Below are 17,808 nucleotides of genomic sequence, written 5' to 3'. Positions count from 1 at the left end.
TTTCCCTTCTCTTGACCTTAATTATTTCACCTGTAAAACCAGAGGTAGAACCAGATGGTTAGTCACTAAGGCTCTTCCTACCATTAATGGACCATGACCCTATGATTCTAAAAATAACATTAATAACAGCTGACACATTTTGAAAACTTACTACACAGGAGTTCTAAGTGTTTCACATGTAATAACTTAACTAATCCTGACTTTAAAACCTCAGCAGCAGGGGGATGGTGGCTCACACTTGTAATCCCAGCACTCTGGGAGGCTGGGAGCCCAGGAATTCCAGTAGGGAGGCCGTTTGAGCCCAGAAGTTCGAGATCAGCCTGGGCAATGTAGTGAGACCTCATCTCCACAAAAAATTTAAAAGTTATCTGGGAGTGGTGGCACACACCTGTAGTCCCAGCTACTTGGGAGGCTCAGGTGGGAGGATCGCTTAAGCCTGGGAGGCACAGGTTGCAGTGAGCTGAGATCACCCCACTGCACTACAGCCTGGGTGACAGGGCAAGACTCTGTCTCAAAAAAAAAAAAAAAAAAAAAGCTGAGCAGATGTGGACTGTCTGACAAAGAATTTTTGGAAGCTACATCCTTCTCCAGAAGAGGCTAAGAGAAGAGGCTAAGAGGCTAGGGGTGAGCCCTCTGGCAGTACTTTGGTGCAGTGAGAGCTGCCTTTCATAGGAAAACAGTTTGTGCTCCTGACTGGACCACCTTTCACCCCTTGTTCAAGTAGCAGCTCATTTGGTAAGGGGTCAGGAATAAAGGGCTCTTTCTTCCCTCTCCATGTGTAGGAAAGTCAGCCCTTGGTGTAGAGAGTCATTTCTCAAAATAGATCTTCCTAATATGGTTCCAAAGAGACCAAGAGTCAATCATAGCTGAGATGGGCTTATGCCATAGGCATCTGATGAACGTTGGACTGTGTGTGCAGACACACACACGTGCACACAGGCACCCCTCATACACTCCTCTCAAGGGGTGGTAAACTGGTGACTTATGTCCTTTTTAAAATCAGTAGCAACAGCATATGATTTAATCCAGAGAATAGTAACTTCCTGTTACGGGCCCTCAACAAAAAGCGCCTTATTCCAGACAGAGATCTCTGGACCCCGGAGTTTGTGCCCAGCATGTTTAAGGACCCTGCATGAAACCGGATGTAAAGTGTGAGAGGTGAGGCGGGTGCCATGGGCCAGCCTCTGCCACTCCCACCAGACTAAATAGAAGCTTCATTGGTCATGTTAATGACCAAGCCAAGGCAGTGAGCACTTCAGCTAACTGGCCTTTCAATGGTCTCTTCACTACAGGGAAAACGAGTCACTGACTCATTTGCAATTAGCTGACCTAGCAGGACAGAATTTTCCATGCTGGATTCTGTGGTAACAGAATTTTATTGTCACATTAGAGATATTTTGAGCCAGTCTCGTTTCCAGGCAATTACTCTTTTGAGTGTATGACACAACTTCTGAGCACAGCTGTGTCGAGGGTCCTTGACTAGGCACAGAAGCCACACTCTCGGGTTCTGTGGGAAAGAGCTCAAGTCCATTCTGTGACATTTTACCTACACGAGCCAAGGCAAGGCGGACTCTGTCAGAACCAGCAAGCTGAGGCTAGGTGAGAATTCTAAGGCCCCAGAGCTCTGTCAGGGAAGAGGGAGCTTAGAGAAGGAAGAGGAGCAGAGGGATTAAAGTCTAATGGGCTGGCCTCCAAAAAGGGAGTGCTCTCCTGCTCGTGGGTAACTTGGCAGTGGCAGGTCAGTCTCCTTTGGGACGGTCATATCAATGTGGGGAAAGCATGCTCCCCAACTGGGTTTCTATGCCAGCTCTTCCACTAGCTTGCTGTGTGACTTTGGGCAGGACACGTGATCTCATGGGGCCTGGCTTTCTTATCTGTACAACATGGGGTTGGATCACAGGATTCCTAAAATTCATTCTAGTAGTAATGTCCCAATGTTCATTTGTCAACTATTATTTAGCACCTGCTAGGTGCTAGGCACCATGCCAGATGTTGGGAACATGGTGTTAAGCACAGCAAAGCCACATCAGGAGTATATGAATATAAGCCAAAAGAAAGACCTAGCTAGCTGCCAGGCAGGATGGTAAGGCCCCGGCCCAAGAGGCATAGGCTGGGGTGTTTAGGTTCTTGAGATAGGATTCCAGAAAAGTCTCTCTGAGGAGGTGACATTTAAGCTGAGATCTAGAGAATGACAAAATGGCAGGTATGGCAGGAACCAGAGGTAGGGGTGGTAGAGAAGGTTCTAGGCAGAAGGAATAGGTAGGACAGAATTCCCTGAGTTGGAACCAGCTTGGCATGCCATGGGACCAGAAGGGAGGCCTCTGTGCCAGGAAGAGCACCAGGAGGTGAGGTGACACCCAGGAGTTCACTTGAGAGAAGATCAGGAGAGGCAAGCAACCTTTCCGAAAAAGGATCGTTTTGTAGTAATAGTTCCTAATGTTATCTGTTTAATACACCTGGGATCTTGTTTTTTTGGGACAGGGCCCAATCTTACTATGGTCTCACTGGGATTTAGAGCGGTTCCTGTGCTAGAATCCCACTGTGCAGGCCTGAGAGTCCACCACTGCTGCCACACAAACAGCATCCTGTAGGTTCCCATGATGCAGAGCACAGGGGTATGTGCCAGTGTTTCTGATCTGATTTGGGATTAGGAAAGCCTTGGCGTGCTGTCCATGGTCTCCTTGGCAACAGCCCTTGGTGCCTTCTCCCTTGAGTTCCCAGACACCACCTACGCCCTTCTCCGTCTTTTCTAACTGTTCTTTTGGTTGTGAAGTGGCTGTACTTTTGCTATGTAAGGCATGCCATCCTATGTAGGGGGAAAAGTCCCTCGCTACTCGAATTAGGATCCCTTTTTCTTGACCTCTGAATTGCTGGTTCTCTTTGCGTGCTTCAGGCCTAAGCACCTGCCCCAGCTCTCCTTAGCCTCTCACTCACAGAGGAAGAGCAGTTCCCTGTAGCCACCTAGACTCCAGGGAGCAGCCATTGTTGTCATAGCCCCTTCTCCCTGCTGTCTAGGCTTCAGCCTGTCTGTCTCCCTCATAGGAGGCAGCCTCCCACCTAATCCCCTGGGGCTCCACTTTCCAACTGTCAGGGAAGACAGATGGGGAGCAGAAGAATTCATACATTCACACACTCTCCTCCTCGCTGCTCTGGCCATCCTTGTTGATTGGCTCCTGTCCTTGGTGGGGTATCCCTCAGCACAGCAAAGAAATCTTTGTGCTGACTGGCCTGCAGACAGCACAGTGCTGACTGGGAGCTCTCAAAGGGAGCCCATAGCTCCTCTCCTTCCTCCCCTCTGATCCTACTAACAGGGGCTTATTTGCATAGCTGTCTTGGTAACAGAAAAGAATGTAAAAGAAGAAGCACTTCAGAAGCACTTCTCTTACTCCTAATCCTTTCTAGAACTACTTCCCCTCTTCTTGTAGCTACTAACACCTGTTCCTCTGACCTGCACAAAAGCTCCCCTCCCCGCCGCTCTCAATTGGTTTCTCTTGACTCTTTCCTCCACATTCACACCAAGTCCAATTCCTATTCGTGTATCTTCCAGGAGTTCAGCAAATGTGAGCCAAAAAGAAAGACATTCTCTAAATGATAGGCACTAATAATAACCTTTGAAATTGTTGACTTGCTTCCTCTTCAAAAGCCTGCTTTTAGGCTGAAGTTTATAATTGAATTCAACTGTAAAATGTTATTTTTAATAACGTCATTGTATTTTACTTGGCAGTGTTATATGCTCTTGGGTTGATGGACTAGGACCTATCACATCTCCATAACTAACAATAAAACTCACTACCATCCATCTGTACATCCATATTTATTTATCTGGACATGCAGTTACTAGTGTATTTGTGTGTGTGACACACACTTATTTTTCTGTATTCCTGGTGTGGCTGTTTCTCATTTTGGGTTTGACTTCCCAAGATATTGTAGATTAGGAACAGAAAGCCAGTATAACCGCATGAGTAAACACCAGCCCAACTCAGGCTATGAAATCTTTTGCATTTCTCCTGTTGAATTCCCTAAGACCAAGATTCAATCTTGCAGAAGTTCAGTGATTCCTCTCCATCAACTCTCATTAACAGCATCTTAAGAAATTTAACTTAAACTATAAACATGACTGATATTGTGTATACGCAACTTCAAGCTAATTTTTACTTTGTGGAATTTCTTTCCCCTCAACAAGTACCCTTTTAATAGCCCCACTTCCCGGATGGAACCTTGTTTGATGAGCAGTACTCCCAGACTGCATCCTACCCCAGTCACTCCCCGCTGGCCAGAGGTGCCCTCCGCCAACACGTGCTACACAAGCCCGTCTGTGCATTCCACGAGGTACGGAAACTCTAGTGACATGTATACACCCCTGACAACGCGCAGGAATTCTGAGTATGAGCACATGCAACACTTTCCTGGCTTTGCTTACATCAACGGAGAGGCCTCTACAGGATGGGCTAAATGACTGCTATCATAGGCATCCATATTTAATATTAATAATAATTATTAATAATAATAAACCCAACACCCATCCCCCAGAAGACTTTATCTCTATACATTGTAACTCATGGGCTATTCCTAAGTGTCCATTTTCCTAATGAACATGAGGATGGGATTCAATGTGGGATGAATAAACTTTAGTTCAGAAACAGGACTTACTAAAAGTCAGCGGGATTGGGTTTCTGTAGCCAAGCCAGACTTGACTGTTTCTATAGAGCACTATCTCGGGCAGGCCATTCTGTGCCTTTTCCCTCTGTTCCATGACTTTGCTTTGTGTTGGCAACCACTTCTAGTAAGCTACTGATTTTCCTGTTGACAAAATCTCTTTAGTCTTGAAGGATGGATACTGGAGACAGAATGTGGTTTGTGTTCTTGGATGGGCACATAATTTACCAAGAGCATTCACCTTGCCATCTGTCTGTCATCGTACTGTACAAGGAACAGCCCTCAGACGTGTTCTGCACATCCCTTCTTCCTGGTGGTATCATCACTGCTTCCTGGAGCACCAGGGCTAAATGGGGAGCTATCTGGAAACTCTAGATTTTCTGTCATAACCCACATCTGTCACAGTACCTGCATTGTCTTGGAATGTAAGCACTGTCTTGAGGGAAGGAAGAGGTCTGTTCTGTATTGCCTTAAGTTGATTGAGGTTTGTAGGAGACTGGTTCTTCTACATACAAGGATTTGTCTTAAGTTTGCACAATGGCTAGTGTCAGCAAAAGGCAGGAAGGTGTTTTTTTTTTTTTTTTAAGTTCTATGAGAATGTGGATTTATGGCATTGAGTATCACACTCAGCTCTGCTGTGTTAACTTTGTGAAACTGGATGGAACAAACTTTAACTCACCAAGCACCAAGTGTGAAAATGACTTTCATGGTTCCTTCATAAAACTATAATAATATCCGACACTTTGATAGAAAAAAATTCAAAGCTGTGCCTTTGAGCCTATACTATACTGTGTATGTGTGGAAATAAAAATGTATTGTACTTTTGGAGAATTTTTTTGTAGGCATTTTTCTGTCAGATTTGTAGTAATTTGTGAGGTTTGTTAGAGATTAATATAGGTTTTCTTTCTGTATTATAAAATGCACCAAGCAATTATGGTGGACCTATTACCCTATGGGTAAGAAATAAATGGAAATATGACATCGGATGTTTTAGCAATTGTTCTGTAAATAAAATCTTTGATCACACCACTCAGTGTGATAATTGTGTCTACAGCTACAATGGAAATAGTTTTATCTGTACAGTTGTGCAAGATATGAATGGTTTCACACTCAAATAAAAAATATTGAAATGACCTGCTTTCTTCTGACTTTTCATTTGACATGACCTGTGTGTGTGTGTGTGTGTGTGTGTGTGTATAAATAACATTGTGAATACTTAGGGTGTAAGTAGGCAGGGAAAAACTAAGTAGTCTTATATGGCTGTGTTTATCCAGTTCCCCATCATCTTGTCATATAATAATTAAAATGTGTATAAACCACACATCCTGTCCTTGAATAATGATTAAGTAAAAATAGTACCTACAGTCTGATAGAGGTTTGTAGGGGAACAGTTCTTCTACACACAGAGATGTGTCCTAAGTTTGCACAGTGGTTAGTGTCACCCAAAGGCAGGAACCTTTCAGCTCTTATAGGGAATACTATTCTTCGATACCAGTACCCTAAGAGGTCCCTTGGTACTTAGTTCATTGTGCTTTAATGATCACTGGGTGTAAAGATATTTCAAAGTACAGTGCTTTAAATGCTAATAAACTTCTGGAACAGAACAGTAACATTACTGAATACTTAATAAGTATTAACAAATTCTTCTCCAGCATTGTATTTTTATTCTGGGGTTGAGAGGAGTGGGGTATCAAAGTACAATGATGGTGTTTTTCTCAAACATTAAGAGTCTAGGATCTATGAGAAGTTCAGAACCACAGATGTCCAGAAATGGGAGTAGTGAGTATATTAACTAAAAGGCATGAGAACTTGACAATTCAATTTGCATTTTGAAAGATTTATATTTAAAGCGAAGTTCTTACTTGCTATTACATAATATATTTATACCTGAACATGATTTTTAAGATTAAAATTAAATACAGAACATCCCCTTATATTTAGCTATGTTGTTCCACAAAAAGAAAGCAGATGTTGAATTTCACTTTCTGATGGTCAATTAGTTTGATCTTTTGTCCACAATCCATTAATTGGCTTTCATATAAGGAAAGTAAGGAAAAGGAAGAATGAAATTTCAGATTTAGTCACTGCGAAAAATAAACCTAAGAGTGACCAGACCAGTCTCTCTTACAATTCAAAGCCAGAGCTCCCTTAAATAAATGAAAGGGTGTAGGAAGTCAGACTTTTGACTTACTAAGCACAAAAAAGTAACCACCAAATTCTTTAGTCAGGTAACGACAGCATAGGACACCCATTTACACATAACAGCCACAAGCTCATTAACTGCACAAATCTTTAGGCAAAACGAGTCATAATCAACAAGGGTCTGAAGCCCATAGAACAGGTCACCTCAGGAACTTTGCAAGGAAGAAAACGTGTGCCTCCCTTTCACAGCACAACCAAGACCCTGGAAAAGAAGGCAGCTTCAGATGAAGGCAAAAGGCCACTGGGCCTCCTCTCCAGAGCACAAGGTGCCTACCTCTTGGGAGCTGAGTAGTACCTATGTTCCCAATTGTTTTAAAACTTTAAACTTTGGAACTGGGAAAGATCTGAATAGGAAAAGATGACAGCTGCTGTGAGCACATGACTCAAATGCACCTTCTTTCCCTCTGATAGCTCCCAGTCAGTCACCAGAACAGGAAATTCGGGCAAGGTTGGCAGCTGGGAGTGGGGCCAGTCACTTGTCAGGGGAAGAACAGAAGAGTCTTGGCAATAAAGGGACCCTCCCCTCTTAGGACTTTTTCTGAAAAGAACTCTGCCAGCTTGAAACTGGCTGAAGTTATGAAGAGCAGCCAGGATGGCTCACCCACATTGCAGGCCTCTGGTGTCCTCAGATTCCATCCTGCTGTGTTCTTTGTCAGGCCTCTAGTACACCCCAGCTCTGGGTAGAAAGAGAATCTGTGGCCCCTCTGAGACTGAAACCCAGGCACAGACCAACCCAAAATGTTTGCCATGGAGTAAGTCCAACCCAAATGGGGGAGGGGAAATTGTGGAAACTGCCATGTGACCTTGAATGGTTCACCTCCCCACTCTGGACCTCAAGCAGGTGTGTTACATGATTATGACATTCCAACTTACAGTCTGCACTGATGGACCAGGGCTGGCAGAGCTGGATGAGGAGGATGGACGGGCTGTTTAGGGAAAACAAAAAACGGAGAAGACTGGCAGCTGGGCAGTGATTCAGGGAGGCAGCCACAGGAGAGAAGGCACTGGCTCCACCAGCTGGTGCTATAACACAGAGTGAGGCTCATGAGTCCAACCCCATCCTCCCTTGCACAACTCTGGAGAGCAGTGTTTGGCAATTTTCCTCTCTCTTCAAAACTGGCCTTAATATTTGCTTTAAAGTCAAAATGTCTGAAGTGAATCTAGAGAAGGAAAGATAGCACAAACAGCTATTTTGTTCCAACCTCTTGCACTGCTTAAAGGCAGACTTGCAAGATTAGAAAACAATTAAGGCCGGGCATGGTGGCTCATACCTGTAATCCCAGCATTCTGTGAGGCCAAGGTGGGTAGATCACTTGAGCTCAAGCTCAGGACTTTGAGACCAGCCTGGGCAATACAGTGAGACCCTATCCCTACAAAAAATTTAAAAATTAGCCAGGTGTGGTGACACATACCTGCAGTCCTAGCTACTCAGGAGGCTGAGGTGGGAGGATCACTTGAGACCGGGTATTTGGGCTTACAGTGAGCTATGAATGGGCCACTGCACTTCAGGCTGGGGCACAGAGACCTGTCTCAATAAATTAATAAAGACAAAAATACTGATGTATATGTCCCACCCACAATGAATAGTGACTTGGAACGTGACCCAGGCATCAGTATTTTCCTAAGCTCCTCAGGTGATTGAATATGCAGTCAACATTGAGAAACACGATCCCTTCCACCCTCCAGTTCTAAACTTCAGGGACTACTACTATTCCCTGAACATGTGGCCCAAGTTTCTCTTTTGCAGCATTGTTTGTCCAGAGTGGAGAACCATGCTCTGTGCAAGTACTGGCACTCCACAGTAACCTACACCGTGCATAGTTTTCCCTTAGCTGACAAACCTTTCTCTAAACTGCGCTGTTCTGTTCTCCCTTCAGCTACCCCCACCTCCCTACCACTTTGCCGCCTGCCCTTCTAACCTGGAACTTCTCTGCTTCAGTTCTTTGGCAGCCTCCCAAGCTAAGCCAGCTTGGACACAGTGCTTGGGGCTTCCTCTTGTTCCAAGGAGGTCAGAACCTTTTGTGCTTCACCAGCCTCCTCCCTGAAGCTCTTCCCCCAATCCCCCTCCTGTGTCTCAACCTCCCCCAACCCTGCCGCCGCCCTCTCACCCCCATATTTTGCTGCTGCTGGTGTAGGTGGGACGGAAGACGTGGGCCACAAGAGATGAAGAAAGAGCTGTTGCTAGGAAAGGAGTGTGGGTGAAGAGAGATGGTGGGTGGGAGAAATAGGACTCCCCAGTTATATGCCTCCCTTTCTCATCATAAATGCCTCAAGAGCTAAAACCAGCTGTTTAAAATCTATTATGAAAAATAATGAGGTCTGACCGTGACAGCAGGGGTAAGAGAATCAGCCTTAGAAAGAGTTGAAGTGCTGATACTTGGTATTTATGTCTTCTCCTAGAAAAGAAAAGCCTCTGAGTGAAGTTTAAAAGAGTGAATTCTCAAGGAACTATCAAACTGTGCCCCTGTGAGGGACGGTATCCAGAATGTCTTGGCATATGCTATACCTCTCAGAAACAATAAACTGCAAGATGTCTTAAGAACCAAAATATAGTTGAGGCAGAAGGATGATCTTTAAATGAGAAGTCTGCTACACTCTTTCCTCACCTCACACTCAGGGGCACATTTCTGAAATAGATCTGCCTTAATCCACAGAGTCTCCCATTTATTGAAGTCTTCTCTGTACCAGGCACATTAGACTCGCCATGTCTGCTTCTCACAAGTTCCCTGCAACACCAGTGGCATAATCGCTTCTGTTTACAGGTGAAGAAATGGAGACTATGAGCAGCTTAATGCCTTGCTGAAGGTTATAGTTTAAGGGGCAGAGCTGGGATCTGAAAATTACTCCAGGCACAGTGGCTCACACCTATAATCACAGAACTCTGGGAGGCCAAGGAGAAAGGATCACTTGAGGCCAGGAGTTTAAGACCATGGCAACACAGTGAGACTCTGTCTCTTGCTATATATTAATTTTTAAAACACAATAAAAGAAATACTACTCCAGAGCCTGTCTGTGCTTTTTCTACCAAAGCATAGTCTTCCTCCTTCCTACTTTTCTTCCCACCCTCCCACCCCTATCCCAACTTCCATTCCCCTCTCCTGAGCAGTTCTGCAGTTTTAAAAATCAACCTTGACTGTGGTAATAGAACTTACTGGGGTGGAAGAGAGTTTCAGAAGTTTTGGGAAATTTTTGTGCTCACAAAATGCAGGCAGTTTCTAAGCTGGGCACCAGATCTTCCCCTAAACCAGAGGTGGCATTCTGCTCACTGTAAATAAATAGCAGACTACGTTTCCCTGTGTCATTTCCCAACGTACATACAAACCAGTGCATTATGTATGACCGAGATTTGGTTATTCTATAGAGAAACAGGAATAAAAGAAAATCAATAATAATGAAAAAAAAAATACCAGGTCACAGAGGATTTTTATTACCAGGTCAAAAAAAAAAAAAGCTCTGCAGGGGGGCGTGCAATGAGCCAAGCATTCACTAGAATGAAGTCACTGGGGTGGGGGAGGAGGGAGCATGGAGGAGACTGGCTACCTCTTGCTGTTAAGGTCACTACCCTTTGACAGAGGTGGCCTCTGACCTCAACAGCCCTACAATTCTGTTTTGACTGACCCTGAAACCCATGAAATTCAGATGTAGGCACTGCCCAAAAGTTGAGATAAAGCTGACTAATATGGGAAAAGCTCCCGGTATGTGCCCCCAGCTGAAAGGAGCTGGCAGTTCTTTGGCGGTAGACGCAATTTATTCTGTCCTCCTCCTTTCAGGGAAATGCTAATCCTTCATAGGCAACTCGAGGGGAAGACTAAAATGTGTTGATGATGAATGACAATAATCCTTTGTCCACCGCCACCTCCTCCTAGGGTTGAACCTTAAGAGTTTAATCAAATGTTGGTAAGTAAATTAATGCCTTACTGCAAAAGAGGTGGTGGGAAGAAAGGTTGTGAGAATATATTTCCTCTGACATGTGAATCTCAATAAACTTAATTGCAAAGGCATCGATATGGGAAGGGGGTACTGAAAGAGTGTTTTAGATTCCTATTTACACACACATACACATAACAGTCACTATCCGAAAACTGTCTTACAGCATGTCAGTGTTAAAATGTCTAAAGACCAAAGTCTAAAGTCTAAAGTCTTTAGACCAAAGTCTAAAGACCAAAGCAGCGCATTGGAATCACTTTGCTGTTGTTAAAAACAACAGCAGCAACATCAAAACTCATGCATTTGTGCATCCATAGGAACGGCAAGATGTTTAGCCCTGAATCTTCACATCTTTCTAAGGAAGGTTGCATTTTTCATTCCAGTTCAGCTAACATTTTAGTGGCTACTCCATGCCAGGTCCGCCTTGCTGGCCACTTTGACAGCCATCTCTTTTAACCCTTCCAACTTACTGCAAAGTAGGTATAATTATGCTCATTACGTTGAGAAAAATCGGTGCTCAAAGACGGCAAGTGATTTATCCCCGTACACCCAGAGTTAAAATTCAAACTAGAGTCTTTTGGCTTCAGGTTTTCCTGTTAGATACAAAAAATTGGTTGCCAGAAGGGTTTCAAGGAATTTGACAAATGATCGGCTTCTGAGACTCACACAGTGAGTCAGGGCTAAAAACCAGGTTTTCCAGTTCTCAGTTCGGGTTCTTTCACCACATTACAGCATTGCCACCCAAAGCGCTGGTTTTCCCAAGAGGTGTTTGGATGGGATTCCAAGTCAGCGAGATGCAAATAGGTCTGACCCACATTCCTGCTCTTGGGTAAATAAAAACTCCTAAAGGGCAGAGCCCATTTTGTATGCTTAATCTAAGAGTCCCACTGTGGGTAGCCAATCAATATTAAACAAGTAGAAGGACATTTGCCTAGGACTAACGGCATGGACTCAATTTAAGCAATCAGAATACAGTGAATATTACTGAGGAACTTCATAAAGGTGCTGAAAGGCTGAATCAAATAAATTTTTAAGAGTTGGAAAAAAAAAACCCTTGAAGTCATCTAGTCCAACTCTAATTTTATGAGATAGAGATAAAATAATGTGCATAAAGATGTGAAGACAGTCAGCAACAGACTCTCCCTTCCTGTCTCCCAATTCTATTTAATTTTATGTTATACAGCATTGTAAGGTAACGTTTTCAGGAATGCAACATGTTGTAAGTTGAAGTTGGACTGGCTGGTTATAGAGTCATCACTGATTATGAAACATCTCTCCCATTTAACTTTTCCTTTCCCACTGACCTCTAAGAAATCTCCATTGCTGGCTTTCAAGTTCAACCAAGCTGGTATCATTTCTCAACAAGCATCTTGTTAATTTTGGCCTCCTGACCTTTTCTCATAGCATTTCCCCCTGTCTTGGAGCCCTCTATGCTCTCTCTACCATCCCTCTTTATAGATCACCTCCTTCAAGAAGACTACTCTGACTACTCTCCTTCCCATTAATGTTTATCTTGCTTTGATTTACACAGTACTATGCTCACTTTGTTTCTTCCTATCAGTAAAAAAGATCACTATATTATTTGGTTGTTTCTTATATTCCCAAAGGACAGAATCAATTATTTCTACTTTTTAAAATTTTTTATGGTATCTAAGACAACGCTGTGCTCCAGTGAGCACTAAATATGGGTTAAAGGATAAAACTGTTAAGTAACTTTGCTATCAAAGGAAGATTACATTCTTTTTTTCTTTTCTTTTTTCTTTTTTTTTTTTTTTTGAGACAGGGAGTCTCGCTCTGTCATCTAGGCTGGAGAGCAATGGCATGATCTTGCCTCACTGCGACCTCTGCCTTCCAGGTTCAAGAGATTCTCCTGCCTCAGCCTCCCAAGTAGCTGGGATTACAGGCATGCACCACCACGCCCAGCTAATTTTTGTATTTTTAGTAGAGATAGGGATTCACCATGTTGGCCAGGTTGGTCTCGAACTCCTGACTTCAAGAGATCCGCCTGCCTTGGCCTCCTGAAGTGCTCGGATTACAGGCACAAGCCACCGTGCTCGGCTGAGACAGAATTCTTGGTAAAAAATGAAATAAAAATAACTTTTTTTTTTTTTGAGACGGAGTTTCGCTCTTGTTGTCCAGGCTGGAGTGCAATGGTGTGATCTCGGCTCACCGCAACCTCTGCTTCCCGGGTTCAAGCAATTCTCCTGCCTCAGTCTCCCGAGTAGCTGGGATTACAGGCATGAACCACCAAACCCGGCTAATTTTGTATTTTTTTTTTTTTTTTTTTTTAGTAGAGACGGGGTTTCTCCATGTTGGTCAGGCTGATCTCAAACTCCTGACCTCAGGTGATCCACCCACCTTGGCCTCCCAAAGTGCTGGGATTACAGACATGAGCCACCACGCCTGGCCAAAAAAAAACTTTCATATCGTCAGGTTATGTCTCAAAGACTAATGAGATACATGAACATGAGTTTGGGGGTCTATCAAAAAACCAATTCAGTGGTAGATACTCTATCAAAATATTGATCCAGTGGTTCTCAATACTAGCTGTTTATTCAAATCAACTGAGAAGCTTTTAAAATTACCAGTATCGGGCCGGGCGTGGTGGCTCAAGCCTGTAATCCCAGCACTTTGGGAGGCCGAGACGGGCGGATCACGAGGTCAGGAGATTGAGACCATCCTGGCTAACACGGTGAAACCCCGTCTCTACTAAAAAATACAAAAATCTAGCCGGGCGAGGTGGCGGGCGCCTGTAGTCCCAGCTACTTGGGAGGCTGAGGCAGGAGAATGGCGTAAACCCGGGAGGCGGAGCTTGCAGTGAGCTGAGATCCGGCCACTGCACTCCAGCCCGGGTGACAGAGCGAGACTCCATCTCAAAAAAAATAAAAATAAAAAAAAATTAAAAAAAAATTACCAGTATCCAGATTTCACCACAGATCAACTGAATCAGAATCTTTGGAGGTATGCCCAAGGGATGATTTGCACATATCATATTGATATTTGATTTGCACATACTGATTTTTCACATCCCCACTCTTATTAATAGGGTTTTCTAAAGAATGAGCATATTTAAAGGTGGTTTTGTTTTTCTGAGAATCACAAAATTTTACAACTGAAAAATTTAGAACTGAAATTATATCTGGATCAATCCCTTAGTTTAACAGCTAAGGACACTGTGGGACAATCCAGCTATTATTTCAGTTCTACATTTCTAAACCTCAAGAAAAGTTGAGTGAGTGGCCTCACATAGCGCGGTGGTGGTTGCTGAGTGACAAGTCATATCTTGAATTAGTGGAATTCTCTGAACTCCAATTCTGGAGCTGTAGCCAATAGACCAAGCTGCTAAGGCTTTAAATTTCTGCTTTCTCCTAAAGAAAATGTATTCTAAGTATTACAACAGTTGAATTTTAAAAGCTGTTAGCACCAGGTACTCATTAAAGACCTTCAATTTGACACATTCCAACTAGCCCATTGTCATGGCAAGAGGAAATGCCACAGCAGGATATATCAAAGTCCAAAATAAATGACTAGTATCTATTTGCAGGCTTTTTCACTGGCCCTAACATGAAAGTCCATAATATTTCATGTTATCAGAGCCCAGGGTGCTTCTAGCCCTTAACTATACCATTTATTAGCAAACTTCTTTGCTTATGAGCCAGCTAATCAATACTCTGAACTTCCCTTTTCTCTGTAAAAAAGAAGATGTGCCTCTTATTGACCTTGCGATTTCAGCTATAGCAAGGATTACACCAAATAATCTACATGAAGATATTTAAAGAATTTAAGAGCTCTGTCCATAGATATATATAGGATTACTATATTACTGCTTCTAAGAGCAACGACTTGTGAAAAAATATTTGTTGCTTTGATTACCAAGGCTCTAAATCTTAATTCCTTGCTATCATGCCACTCAAGCATCACCAGGAAGTGGAGTCAGAACACGACAAGAGCCTCTAGTCCCTGAAAGTATCCCATAACTAATATTCAAGAAGGTAAAGTGATGCAGTGACCTAGGACTCAGCTAGTCTCGGCTCCATTCCCAGAGTCTGCTTGTAACTATTGACCTTGGACAAGCCACTTAATTTTTCTGGAACCAGAGTCTCGTCAGTGGTCAAAAGATGACTTGAAGTAGAGTGAAAGATCCCTTTGAGTTATAAAATCAGAATATGAACATTTAATTAAAATTACTAAAGTACAACTTCCCAAGTCATTAATTCATCTGTTTTTACATTTTTAAAATCTCTTTTTAGAAGTACAGAGTTGGAGCCTAAAAACATAGCCTATTTCTGGCAAACAGACATTTCAAAGACATGTGTCTGAAATGTCAGAGACCTTCTAAAAATTCTAAAGAGAAACATCTCTACGGAAATAAGATACTTTGTGCTTGTTTAATATCCTCTCTGGGAGACCCTTGCTCCAAAAATAAATATATGGATATCCCCAAAGCACTTAATACTGTACTGGACACAGAGTAGGCACCCAAATACTTTGTTAACAGCTCTCAGTTTGAGTCCCAGTTCTTGTTACTTAACTCGTCTGACCCTGTTTTCTTATCTATAAAGCGGGAACAATACCTTCCCCAATGATCCATTGAGATTAGAAGTATTAAAACGTTCTGTAAACTGTTAAAAAACAATCGCAAGATGTTACTATTAGCTTAGGAATTCAGCTAACTATTCCATGACCTTACTAAAATGTGCTTTTTGGAGAGATGGATTAAAATCTTTCTGACTTAATTTATTACAGAGCACCTAACCCAATGCCTGACTCAACAAATATGCTCAATAAATGTTTGCTGCATGGAAAGTACAATACACAGAAGGACCAAAAGCTCCATAAACTCAGGTCCCATGTTCGTTCTTATTTCCAAATTCCCAGCATCTAGCAGAATATCTAGCACAGCATAGAAGAAATTCAATCATTAGATGAATAAATTTTTGCCCCCTCTAGTTCCTCTTCAGCACAGCTCAAGAGGGGGAGACTGGTAGGGTAGACATCAAGGATGGCTACGGGTAAAGGCTTTTTGGAATGGAAAACTTGAAATTACTTGGAGAATTCATCCACTCTCCATCAAAAAAAGCTTGGGAGAGCAGAAAGAGCACAGGCTCTGAGTTCAAATTCAATTTCCAAAAATCTGCAATTTTGATAAATTAACCAATTACCCTCTCCAAGACTCAGTTTCCTCATCTTAAAATGAGAATAACTCATATGGGTGCTCACTAGAATGGAAGCTCCATGAAGGCAGGGACTTTACTTTGGGCCCACTGTATCCACACTGCATTTAACAGTGCCTGGGCACAACACAGGCTCTCAAATATTTGTTGAATGAATGTGTATGAAATTGATAGAGCTAACACTGGTGAAGTACTAACAGAGTGCCTGACAACGTAATTACCACTGGGGCAATGGGAAACTTTGTCAGCACCTCCACCGCTACTATATCGGTATTACTACAGTTCCTGGTGGTCGGAGAGCAGCCATTTCGCGGGGTAAGGCCTGGTTTCAAACCTCGACTTTCCCATTCTCTGGCCGTGTGACTTAGGATAAATTACTTAAAACTATTCGGGTTCCTTTTTATTTCCACAAAAATTTGTGTTGGGAGAATTAGAGGATATGGGGAAATCACCTAAGAGAGTCTGGAGCCCCGGTGGCACGAGATGTACGCTAGAGATTAGTATTAAGGCAGAAAATCGCCGAGTCCTCTTTTATACAGATAACTGCCTTCGATTATTTCCCACATTACTGTAGCTGAGTACATAACAAGAATGCAAACAAGGGAGGAAGGAATTTCCGAGACCGAAACCGCTAAATGAGAAAAGGGAATGAAACCGGTGCTTGACAGTTCCCACCAAGGCATGGCAGTTTCCGCAACCGTCAGCCAGCCCAGCCAGCCAAGGCTGGAGCAGGAGAGTCAGCGGCGTAAGGAACCACACCGAAGCAGAGGCTTACACCCTCTCTCTAACGGTCTCCCCGCCGCTGGCCTCAGGCGGCCGCCAGACTCCCGTTTCCGGCCTTCGCGGTACCACAGTTCCCAGCATGCCCTTGGCGGGAAGTCTTTCCGGCTGGATGACTACTAATCCCAGCATGCCATTCGGCACTCCAGTAAATTAGATGGAAGAGCGGGATAACCCCATTGCATGCAGGGAATTGCAGTCCATTTAGCGGCTGGTTCATAGATGGGCGGGGAAGAGCCGGGTTGCTCTTGTCCGCTGAGAATGATTCATAGAGGAGGGTCAGGAAAGAACGGTTCAGTCTGTGAAAGCCCCCTTAAAAGACTGGACACTCCTCCGAGGGAGGGAGAGGCAGGAGAGCAAGCAGGACCTTGGGCCTGACTCCGCCTCGGTCCGCTAGCCAGGCCTCGACCAAGTCCTGGGCCTTGTCCGGGGTGGCCCGTGAGGCGCCGGTTGCTGGGGGAGCGGTGACGTCGCGGGGTGAAAGTTGAGGGGCGGTGACGTCGGGCCGGCCCGGGCGGAGGCTGGCGGGTTGGAGGCAGGAGGGAGGGAGGGAAGGAGGGAAGGAAGGAAGCTGGGAAGGAGCGAGCGGGGGCGCGAGGCGTTTACCTGGAGGCAGCGGCTTGGGCGCGCAGAGCGGCCGCGGCTCCCCCGCACCTGCGGCCATGGATGAGGAGCGCGCCCTCTACATCGTCCGGGCCGGCGAAGCGGGGGCTATCGAGCGGGTCCTGAGGGATTACAGCGACAAGGTAAAGAGTCCTGGCCCCGGGCGTGCGGTATCGCACCCCCGGGCCGCCCTCCGTGCTTGCACATCGCATCCTTCCCCACCCCCTTCATTCCGGGGATGCGCATTGCTCTCCCCCGAAAACGTTTCCGGCTTGGGCATGCGTGTTTGTGCCCCCAGCCTTTTCCATCCGTGCATCCTGCATCCCACTATCCCCACTCTAGCGCCCACTCCTCTGATTCCTGGCCCAGCAGCTTGACCTCCGGTCCTCCTCTCAAGCGTGCAAGTCACACCCCCGGAATCCATAGATGTGCATCTGTGCCCCGTGCCTCACTCCTGGATGCATAA

The 17,808-nt window shown here is 44.4% G+C and overlaps 2 protein-coding genes across 11 annotated transcripts in view; both read left to right on the top strand.

The window, feature by feature from the left end:
• The window catches only part of RFX4 (regulatory factor X4), a 181,036-nt gene extending 175,246 nt beyond the window's left edge, over positions 1-5,790 (top strand). The window contains exon 18 of one of the 3 annotated variants that reach the window (XM_010381300.2): positions 4,184-5,790. In XM_010381300.2, the coding sequence (XP_010379602.1) occupies positions 4,184-4,456 (273 nt within the window). In that variant the 3' untranslated portion in view covers positions 4,457-5,790. The remainder of the gene's footprint in view (positions 1-4,183) is intronic. The other 2 variants (XM_010381295.2, XM_010381306.2) reach the window with 2 other exon arrangements.
• Positions 5,791-16,948: 11,158 nt separating this feature from the next.
• The window catches only part of RIC8B (RIC8 guanine nucleotide exchange factor B), a 119,449-nt gene continuing 118,589 nt past the window's right edge, over positions 16,949-17,808 (top strand). For 7 of the 8 annotated variants that reach the window (XR_004059605.1, XR_004059608.1, XR_004059604.1 and 4 more), the window contains exon 1: positions 16,949-17,485. Coding sequence is in view for 3 of the 8 variants with exons in the window: in XM_010381316.2 (XP_010379618.1) it covers positions 17,402-17,485 (84 nt within the window). In the remaining 5 variants the exon portion in view is untranslated. The remainder of the gene's footprint in view (positions 17,486-17,808) is intronic. The other variant, XM_010381332.2, reaches the window with a different exon arrangement.

The sequence above is a fragment of the Rhinopithecus roxellana genome, chromosome 10, assembly GCF_007565055.1.
Source record: "Rhinopithecus roxellana isolate Shanxi Qingling chromosome 10, ASM756505v1, whole genome shotgun sequence".
NCBI lineage: Eukaryota > Metazoa > Chordata > Mammalia > Primates > Cercopithecidae > Rhinopithecus > Rhinopithecus roxellana.
This window is presented reverse-complemented; position numbering and strand designations above follow the sequence as displayed.